Source organism: Lonchura striata, chromosome 9 (assembly GCF_050655825.1).
Source record: "Lonchura striata isolate lonStrDom1 chromosome 9, ASM5065582v1, whole genome shotgun sequence".
NCBI lineage: Eukaryota > Metazoa > Chordata > Aves > Passeriformes > Estrildidae > Lonchura > Lonchura striata.
The window spans coordinates 28,218,590-28,229,743 of NC_140711.1; the positions used below are offsets into that span (position 1 = coordinate 28,218,590).

At 45.5% G+C, this 11,154-nt stretch overlaps 1 protein-coding gene across 7 annotated transcripts in view; it reads right to left on the reverse strand.

Annotated features, from left to right (window-relative positions):
* LOC110480370 (uncharacterized) overlaps positions 1 to 9,901 on the reverse strand; it is a 199,336-nt gene extending 189,435 nt beyond the window's left edge. For 2 of the 7 annotated variants that reach the window (XR_014957412.1, XM_085588051.1), the window contains exon 1: positions 7,966 to 8,178. Coding sequence is in view for 4 of the 7 variants with exons in the window: in XM_085588051.1 (XP_085444177.1) it covers positions 7,966 to 8,042 (77 nt within the window). In the remaining 3 variants the exon portion in view is untranslated. Of the gene's footprint in view, positions 1 to 7,026; positions 7,427 to 7,965; positions 8,179 to 9,087 lie in introns of those variants that run through there. The other 5 variants (XM_085588047.1, XM_085588046.1, XM_085588049.1 and 2 more) reach the window with 4 other exon arrangements.
* Between the last annotated feature and the right edge of the window lie 1,253 nt (positions 9,902 to 11,154).

The following is an 11,154-nucleotide window of genomic DNA, read 5'->3' on the forward strand; positions in this document are numbered from 1 at the left end:
TTTTATCTCCAGAGACATATTGCTTAATAATTCACAAAGGCCAGAAAGACAGAAAAGGCTTTTATTTTTTCCAACTGCCAAGCTCCCCTTTCTACCCTTAATCTATTTTAAGGCTCATTTCCCTGATCAAATTAATCAGCACTACCAGAGACAATTAGGACATCCTGCTCCCTTGACCACGAATCAATCCCTGCTCTCTCCTGATGCTGTATCAATATTTGTGATGTTCACAGCCCCTGTGGGACATGGACTGTAAGCACCAGGCTCGTTTAGATTAGGTCTCATTATCACTGCTGTCCTCTGGCCCCGAGGATGAAGGTCCAGCACACAAGGCTCCCCCATCCCACAGGTTACTAATGCACTGCTGTGTCTCACTCACATCCTCCCTCTGATTAGATGGAGCAGCTAAATAACACGAGAGTTCCTCCAGCCTTTGTGCCCTGCATCTAGATGAAGAGCAAATCAATAGGAGATGATTAATTACACGCTCAGCTATTATAACAACAATAAGATTTTTAGTTCTTGCTGCTATCAAAGTGCAGCGCCTGTCGTTTACCTTCCACTTAACCATCCTCCTCCCTCCCCCAGGACTGAATAATCTATTTTGGTTGGCAAGAAAAGCAGAAGATAAACATGCACATCCAGATCATTTAACCATGATTGGCCAAGCCACCTTTTTTTTTTTTTTTTTTTTTTCATTTTGAAATCAGGGAGTGATTTTTTTTCTTGTAGTGTCATGTAAATGCAATCCCCAGCAACATCCAGTTTTATAGTTCTGTCTCCTACATCCAGGAGAGCACCAGGCCTGCAAACCAAGCAGCTTTACAAACTTAAGGACCAACCAGTGTCCCAAGGATCTCTCTCTTAATTGGAAAACCATATGGGATGTCACATAAAGGAGGCTAAGAAATAGTTGGGATGTATTCATTGCTAAGACAAAGCAGAGAAGGGTCCAAAATCCAGGCTAAATTGAGGATGTAGAAGTGTGAAATCGGGGAGGAAAGCTTTAGGTGTAATTTCACATTAACTACACCCACTGCCACTTTCACTCCCCTGCAGAGGGGTGTGTAACACTCCAGTAAATTCCCAATAAATCTGCCAGGTGCACACACCTGAGCTTCCTTCAGCAGGGAGGCACAAAGGGACCTGATGTTAAAATATTAACATAAAAATCACTCCAAGTGTCACACCACTTTGTCATAAGGAGAGAAAGCTCGCTCTGGTTTACAGCAAGTGCCACACTGTTTGACAATTAAATGAGTTAGAAGGCACTGAAATCCTCAGTTCTATTTCAGCAACCATATCCAGGAATTGTTAACTGCTTTTTTGGTGTCTGCCAGATTTCAGCAGTTTCAAGGCAGAACTTTTTTAAAGCTTACTTTTAAAATAACATGAAATATATAACTTCCAGTCAAACTGAAACAAATATGACTACATCCAAAGCAGGCAATATATGTAAGAAAAATCCCTGCATGCCAACATTTTAGGTGTTAAAATGTTCCAAGTCTTTTACTCCTCTATAAATCATTAGCTTGATACCAATGATACCAATGTACATTTTTGAGGGGTTTTGTTTGGTTTGGGGTTTTTGTTTGTTTGCTTTAACAGTAAGAAAACTTGGTTAAGCTAAATATTTAATTAATTTTAACCACAGAAAAACTAACATGCATTAGTGGATTAGTGTTCAGCAGTGGCAAAGTAGAAGAGGGGAAAAAAATCTCAATCTTTATATATTTTGGATTAAGAAGCTTATGCTGAGGTTCTAACTAACCCACAGTTCCTAGTGTTACTCTACAGAGAGAGATGGACAGGCTTTGACTCACAACTGTAAAATATAAGCAATATAACAATGAGAGGAGCTCAGTGTTATATTTACATTGTCATTTACAGCTGTATTTTTCACTATGGTGTACTGGTCAGCACCAGCAATTACAAACAAAAGGGCAACCACTGAGGGTTGAGGTGAATAAAAACTCATTTCCTTTAGAGGAACATTCCAACCTGAGAAGACCAGGCCCAAAATATCCAATTTTTCATAATTTATGGGGATTTCTTTATTAAAAGAACAGCACAGAGCATCCTATAAAGCCTCTTTTCAGGCACATCCTGGGACGTTATGCTAAATTTTCAACATTGAATTAGGTCATGTACATAAAAACATGGTCTGGGCATGGCATTCTCTTCTGAACAAGATTTTGTGTCAAGCTCTACCCTGACTTGCAAAGGGAATACGGCAAGGTGTTCTTAGTACAGAACACAAAAAAAAAGTGTCAGCACTCTGACTTGAACAACATTCTCCTTTCCACACACAAATAAATATTCATCCACAGGCCAAAGGCACTGCAGTGCAGCCACATCACCTCACACCAAAGGCAGAAATATCAAGTTCCCCTCAGGAACAATTAATGATTAGTTTTAAAGCAAGGCTAGAAACTGGAATCCAAAGCACAAACTACATATGTTCAGTACATCATTTTAAAATGCTTTGATTTCGCAGTAATGAAAGGAAATTTCTTTCTGCTCAGAAATAAATTAAAAGCAATAGATTTGAGAGGGAATGTAAGCAATAACAGGCTTGAATTTCAGAGGAAGGAAATCTATTAACTGTGTTCAAAGAGAGAAGGTATTTAATTGGTGAATAACACAAGTCTGCAATATGGACTGTTAACCCTCTGGGAGCCAAAGTGTCAGTTCCATCAAAGTTCTGCTAAAAAGTCACCTCGAGACCAGATCTGCCACCACAGAAAATCTCAGCCCTCCTCACCAGGGGGTTTCTTCAAATTTATTAAAAATATTCCACAGTCTGTCATATCCAGATCATGGCATGCCTACAACAAGGAAAAATAGGCAATGCTGGATATAAACAATACAGGAGGGATGTCAAAGCAAAAACCAGGCAATTTTCCCAAGAAATACTGGAAAAACACATTTCAAGCACATTAAACTATTGCATAAATAATTAAACTATAGCAACACTCCATAACAATTACACCTAAAGAAACCTGACAAGCTTTTTCCTCTTAGAGTGTATTTTTGGGCAGCAATGTGAGAAGTCAAATCCCATTAAAAGTGAAGGGGTGTCCCCCTTCACGTTCTTATCTTAAATGTGCAGATCTAAGAATCATACAGAACTTGTAAGCTACTGTGATTATGAGCAGGAAATTTCTAAGCCTCTTGTGAGATTTAGAACCATTTTATGATGCCTCTGATACAAACCCAGGAATTTCTAAAACTGGAAAATAGTTACAGTTCAAGTTCATCTTTGATAAATATAACAACTTCAGGCTATCAGATTTTATTATCCTGTCTTACAGCTATTTCAGAGTTTAGGAGAAAGTCCTGATCTCATTTTTCTCCTGAAGAGCAGGAAAACGTCATAAATCAGGAAAAGTACAGTACCACCACGACACTCATTCATTATCTTTAAGTCTCCTGACAGTGAATATGCTGGGGCAGAAGGAGAGGAAAAGAGCACTTTGCCATCTGTTAAAAGACTAAATTCAAAATTAATATTCCTCTAGGAGCTGTGACACAGAAGCCTGAAGTGCCAAGTCTGGAGCAGTGGGATTCGGTGCTGCAGTGCTGACCAGCATGAGCTCTATCTGCTGGCAGCATCCCGTAGTGCACGGGCTAAAAAGAGAATTCTTGTTCAGTGTGATGTTCACATTCACAAAGATCAGAAACATCTTCAGCTGCAAATTCAAGGACTGGGGAAATGAGGGGATGAACCCACCAGGAATTTTGTGCCAAGGCATTTACACCATGCTTACTAAAATCCCATTATCCAAGCCTCAAAGGCTGGAGTGGCTGCTGCTCAGGAGGAGTTGAGGGTTTGCTGCAAACCCATGGAGTCTGAGCAGACAGGAATGGGAAGAAAGGCTTGAGGTTTCAGCTGAAAACAAGTTAGCTGAAAACAAAATTCAGTAGCCTAAAGCAAAAATTTGTCAATTACTCTCAGTTGCCAGCATCACTTCAACCCAGGTTTAAAGAGAAATACTTAATCCTACTTGATGTACAAATTTAATACAAAATTAAACTATGGTACAAATTTGAATATGCCACTAGCAAACCAGGTCCTTATTTTCACTACAAAAACTTGCAAATTTATTTAACTACAAAACCTCCAAGTGTAAGATAACCCATCCAAAGAAGAGGAAGGAGATTCCACTACATTATTCAGCTCAGCTCAAGAAAGTAAACATACTTTAAACCCTTATTTAATGCTAGGAAGACAAGCTTTCCTCACACCTACAAATTGACATCACTGGAGGTGAAAATAAAGTATATTGGCTGAACAGCCAATACATTGAGACAATTTCTCACCAAGAAATGATTACACAATCTACTTTTCACATCATTTCGACAGTATTATAACATAATTCCAGGCTCCAAGTTTAAGTTGTATCTCCATATACTTTATGGAAGCATTTCTTGTTTTGTTTTCTACGCTGCATTCCAAATATTCAAACTGACATGCAATTTGTTCCGCTGCAACAATCACAACTCAGAGGCATCTCCTCATATGGAAACGCTTTGCACAACAGCAGTTAATTCTTGAAATGTATTCCATAAAAAAAAAAAAAAAAAAGTGGACTTTGCCTTTTTTAATTATGCCTTAAAAGGAATTTTAATTTACTTTAATTTAGTGTCCACAGCCACATCTGTTTGCAGTGGTGCAAAACCAGCCCTGTGTCACTGCACCCAACAGCTGGAACAGCTGAAGGCCAGGTTTACTTGAGGTTTGCAAATGCAGATAACATGTGCATGCTAGATTTTGCATTTGGGAACGTGATTTATCAGGAGGAGCAGAAGAAAGCCGATAGTGCCCCAAAGAATTGAAGAAGCTGGAAAACAGTAACTCAGCCAGGAATCCAGCCCTGCATCCAGGTGTTCCTTGGAATGCGACCAGATTGCTCGTGGATAAAGTGAAAATATGCAGCTACAACATGTGAGCAGGAAAGAGTAAAACTACTAAGCAAAGTAGTTTTATTGCAAGATTGAGACTGGATCCTCTAAAAGCAGAGCAGCCCCTTCAGGTGTCATCCTGGACCTGCAAAAGCACAGAGCGAGGCAAGGGGCTTCATGCTGGCAGGAACAAAACTCATCTCCTGCCTTTTGCAAAGAAGTCCTCACCCACCTCACCTGGGAGCAGAAGAATCCATTCTTGAGCCCTGTCCCAGCCCTGACTCTGAAAGGTGAAATTTATTGCACAAAGGGGGTTCCCAGCACATCTCTCGTAGCTCCACTGCCTCTCCTCCATCCTACACCCCCAGCTATGAGCAGACATCTGTACTGCTCCAACTCCCAGGGGAATGTTTGTCTAGGAGAGGATTTACCACTTCTGACAGCAGCTCAAGTCCTCTTTTAGATCCCTTTTCTGCACTGTCCCACAACTATCCCTGATTTCCGTGAAGCCCAATGCTAGATAACCACACATCACACTTGCATTGGTTTACACACGCCAGTTTTGGGCTAGGGAGCTCACTATGAAGTGTTAAAAATGTGCTTTTTATCATGAGACATGATTAATTCCTCATTTAAAGGCCCAAATATGCTTTACAATGAAAATGGCTTGTCTGTTCTCTGGTCATTCCAGAGTTCTCTGAAGTTCTGTTAGAGGATCATCAAGGGCTAATTGTATGGAAAAGCGGTTGATAGAAGTATCTCATCATTCTCTAATCTGTTCTATATTAAACCTCCTCAGGGGGGCTTGGAAGCAGAACACCAACATCCACACAGATCCCTCCCATTTCTAGCTAGGAGCAAATGCTCAAGTTAGCAACAGAACAAAAACAATTATGAAGAATATCCTGTATAGCCTCAGCCACATAAGATCTCAATCAAAACAACAGCAAAGAACACACTCAGCATGGTGCGTTCCAAGGGATACATTTGCTGTTCTGATTCCATTGCCTGCAGATGACCAACATCAAAAGAACAAACCAGAATTGTTAGGAAAAGGTTGATTCATTAAAAAAAAATCCTCCTGGACATGTCACTGTTGCTTGGTGAAAGCTGGTCTCACTCCTAAAGGGTGTAAGCATTTCTGCTTACACCAAAGATAAATAGCAGGAAAGTTTGGGACAACACTTATACTTGCCCCAGGTTGGGAAAAGCAGGAAGAATGGCAGTAATTTCAGGAATATGACTCTTGGGAAAAGCACTCAAGGCTCTGACACAGGGCTGGCGGTTTGGGTGGCTGTTCCTGGTTGCTGCTGGCTGCTCCCAGTGACTTCCAGCCCAGCAGCAACATCCCCACACAGCATCATCTCCAGAAGGGAATGGTTCCTCTGTTCTTTCAGTGACACAATCTTTAAAAAGATAAAACAAACAAAAATTGTTTGGAGGCAATTCACAGTTAACAGCACCTCCAGCTTCAAAAGTGCAGAATCATAGCTATTACTGATGTCAAATGCAAACGGATTAATGTAGGCCAATGCTATTCCTCCTCCTGATAGAGTAATTGCTCAGAAAGAGAGCACAAAGCATGCCTGAAAGAAACACAGAGCACTTTTAACAAAGGAAAATGTTTTACCACAGAATGAGCTTAACTTCTCTAAGCACTGTGATGGATACTTTGTGCTCCAGCAAAATGGAGTAATATAAACCACCTTAAAAGCACTTCTGATAAATGCTGTGTAAATATGTATTGCATAGAAAGCCAGTGAGCAATAAGCTTGGAAATTTCAATTTTCAGACAGAATAAACTTAACTGCAAGCAAATTGAACACATTAAATATGAAAGAGAGGGATGAAGTTCATGAAGATAAAACCGAGGCAGATAGGAGAGACTAGAAACTGGGGTATACACAGATATTTGAAAAGGCTGTCAGGTTGCTTTGGGAGGGGGGCACATTCCTTAAAACACAAGACGAGAAAGGTACACAAGGAAAAGCAAAGGCATACAGCAAGCAGTTTCCAGCAACATTCAATTTCAACACGCAAAAACTTTAACCACAGATCCCGTGCATGCGGGCAGCTACCCTCTCCTAGAAACCGAGCAGAGAGCCAGGTCCGGACACGAACCTTTACAACAAAGGGCGTTTGCGGCTCATGCCGAGCAGAACCCCTCGGATAAAGTTGCCCGCACACGTGCGGCCCCGAGCTCTTTGTGCGCTCCGGGCCGGATGATGCTCCGCGCTGCATCCCTGCCCTTCCCGCACGCATCCCCAGCTGCTTCCCCCATCTTTGCCCTCCTGCCCTCCCCAGCTTGATGGCGAAGGCAGGAGCAGCCCCAGAGCTGCCTTCACCTCTCACGGCAAAGCCCGGGTCTCCCTCCTCGCGGGAGCCCCGCAATCCCACCCGGGAGAGCTCCGCGGGCCGGCGCTGGGGACGCGCCGAGTTCCGGCGCAAACACCCAAACTTTCCCCGCCGGCCCGAGGGGCACAGGCGGCGTGTCCCGGCCGAGCCCCGCACACTCACATACCCCGCACAATCACGCACACACTCACACTCACTCACAATGCCCCGCACACTCACACACACACACACACACCGCACACTCACATACCCCGCACAATCACGCACACACTCACATACCCCGCACACTCACACTCACAATGACCCGTACACTCACAATGCCCCGCACACTCACACTCACTCACAATGACCCGCACACTCACAATGCCCCGCACACTCACACTCACTCACAATGACCCGCACACTCACACACACACCCCCCGCACACTCACACCCCCCGCACACTCACACCCCCCGCACACTCACAATCACTCACAATGGCCCGCACACTCACACTCACTCACACTGCCCCGCACACTCACACTGCCCCGCACACTCACACTCACTCACAGTGCCTCGCACACTCACACTCACTCACAATGCCCCGCACACTCACACTGCCCCGCACACTCACACTGCCCCGCACACTCACACTCACTCACGATGCCCCGCACACTCACAATGCCCCGCACACTCACACTCACTCACACTGCCCCGCACACTCACATGCCCCGCTGCAGCCGCGGCTCGGCGGCCAGAGCGCAGCCCAGCAGCACGGCCAGCAGCGCCGGCCCGGCTCGCATGGCGCTGCCGGGGAGGGAGGACGGAGCGCCGGCTGGAGCAGCAGCAACACCCGCGGCGGTAGCAGCAGCAGCAGCAGCATCAAGAGCAGCAACCCCGGCCCCCAAATCATTTAAAGCGGCGGCACAGCCGCGCCACGGGCGGGGCGGCCCCGGCCCGGCCCCATCCCCGCCCCGCCCGCAGCGCGGAGCGCGGAGCCCGCCCGGCCGAGCCGCGCTCGGCAGCGCTGCCGTGCTCCTGCTGCACAGGGAGCAGCTCCGGGAGCCGTGCCCGCCCGGCCCTCGGCAGCGCCGCTGTGTCCCTCCTGCACAGGGAGCTCCGCTGCCCCGCATCCCTCGGGGAGCATCTCCGGGAGCATCTCCGGGAGCGTTCCGGGAGCTCCCCTCGGGCGCACCGCTGTGTCCCTCCTGCACAGGGAGCTCCGCTGCCCCGCATCCCTCGGGGAGCAGCTCCGGGAGCGTTCCGGGAGCTCCCCTCGGGCGCACCGCTGTGTCCCTCCTGCACAGGGAGCTCCCCTGCCCCGCATCCCCGCGGGGAGCAGCTCCCGGAGGGGATGGGCAGGGGATGCTCTCCGTGTCGGTGCGCAGGGATGCGCAGCCCCCAGCCGCCCTGCTCTGCCGGCACCCCGGCAGCGTTCTGCTGCGCTGGCAGACACTTGGCTGCTCTTTATTTCCTCTGGTCTTGGCTGCTCTTTATTTCCTCCGGTCCTTCTTTGTTCTGTACAGGATGCCCAGTGCAATCGTACCTGAGCATTTCTGGGAGGCAACCGTGAAAATAAACGCATTTAACATCTTGAGCGAGGCGTAACACCGCTACTGCTGAGAGTTAGTGACAGCAAGAACATAAAACTGGGAACTGAGGAGTGGTTTTTCAATCCCAGGGCTGCCTGCCGTCCTCTAGACCATCCTCTCATCTTTACGATCTCTCCAGACCTTTACTGCTGTCAAAACACAACTCTTTCCCCTTTACTGCTCAGAGAAGCGAGACCAACTGACCTGGAAAGGGAACTGTGCATAGTAGCAAATAAAAAAAAAGAGAAAAACACACCTCAAGCGTTTTATGATCTAATGCAGGTCCCCGGGTCCATTACAGCACGGTTTCCTCTCTCCAGAGAGCTGTGACTAACCAGGCATTGGGCTGTGAACAGCAGATGGGCCCTGAGCCAGCCGGTGCTAAAATCTGATTCCTTCCCACTCCGATGGAATGGCTTGGGCTGCCCCTGCTCTAAGGGAGCTCCTCCTGCCCAGATTCGTGACAGACACAGCTGGATGGGTGCACAGCATCCTCACCAGCCAGGAGTCAGCCTCTGTTCTACAGAGCATTCATTTTTCTCCCTTTCAGCCCTGAAACACGATACACCCAGTACTCATTTTCCACACACTTTACAAGTGGTTTCCTGTATGGTTTTTATTTTCCAAGGCCTTTGCTGAAGTAGGTAAACATTTACCATTCATAACAAGAAAACTGCTTTTATATTATCCATTGCTTTGAAACTTGTATGGACATGATCCCTTGGAGATTTTATCAACTGATTTCCTTTTCATGGGGAAGAAAATAAAGCTGTTATCTGGCCTTAGAGCAGAATAATTGTACCCTACATCTCAAATGAATGGCTGAGTCTTTCTTGTGTCTGGAGTAGTTTTAACTCCCCAGGACCTTGTGTTGAGCTAATCTCATTACCTCCCACAGAGCACATAGTTTTTAATAATTTTATTTCTTAAACCCCAGAAAATCTTTCTTCATAAAATAATAGATGTTCATTATGTCAAGGCTGAGTGTTCATTATGTCTTGTGATGTCATCCCAACCTAGATTATTTTCAGGATCACACCATGGCAAAATAGCAAAAGATCTCATTCCTCAGTTGTTGGGAATTTTTCCAGAAGAGGTAAGTTAGTCTTTAAAAAATACTTTAATTTTTTCCATCTTAAGGAACTTAAACTATTCAACGTTGCTCTTCAAAGCTGTGTGTGATCACTACAAATTATACACAACATTTATTATACCCAGTTGTTAAGAATAATGGACTGGCAGCATGCAAACTGGGAGGTTCTGAAATGCAGAGTGAAGGCCACTTAATAGATGAGACCTTTGCCTGGGGGCCACACAGCAAAATGCAGCTGCAGCCAAAGTCTGGAGTGAAAAATCCCTGATTTCTGGGCAGGAGGCTTCAGCTGCTGTGACCTTGACATTGTCCTGAGCTCCAAAGCCACCCCAGTCAGTGCAATGTGCTCTTCTCACAAATGTGATGTGCTCCCCTCTGCTGTGTTTCATTTGAGACTATCCTGCAGAGCTGTTGACTTTAATGGGATGATTCCCATGGGTAGAGTTGCAGCATTGGTGGAAGCAGTTTCAAAGCCTCCTGGGATAATTGATCTGCTGGGATCCCAAGTCAGTTAAACCTTCAGACCTGACACAGAGGTAGAAGCTGACTCATTTATTCCAGTTCTTACCCTGGCCTCTGGTAAAAAGAGCACTGGGAGCAGCATTAGTGACTTCTTTATATTCCACATCCTTGCTATGACCAAGCAGGCACCTTCCTGCTCTCCTGAAATTTATTTGCTCCAAGTTCTGCCTCTTTGACCTCAGCATCTACAAACAACACCCTGGCCACTACCAAAGCAGTCACTGGACATGTTGTCCAGAGCTCCCCTCCTGGGAGGGGAAAGGAGTAAATTAAATTGCATCTTGCTCAGCTAAAGCAGCTTTTGAACTGAGCAGGTGAAGTGCCAATTCCCCTTGGTGGCTTTGTGCAGTTATAATGGGATGCAGTTGCCTAGAGTACAAGTGGTTAGGGAAAAAAAACCAGCTCGTGCCCTCCATATAGTACTGAAGGACTTTCTGAGGGATGGAAATTGCATTATTCTCCTCTCCTGTTGATCAGAAAATTGTTCTGTCAGATTCCAGTGCAATCCAAATCCAGCACATTATTTACAACACTGCCCAGATCACAAATTCTGTAAAAGATTTGGTATCTCTCACAATGTTCCATCCCATCCTCTCCACTTTAAAGCATATTTTCCCCCTCATTAGCATTTTAATTTTGATGTGTAATTTCCTACAAACAGGCTGTGACAGTTGTTGTGTATCCCCAAGCATGAACGAGTGTTGCCCA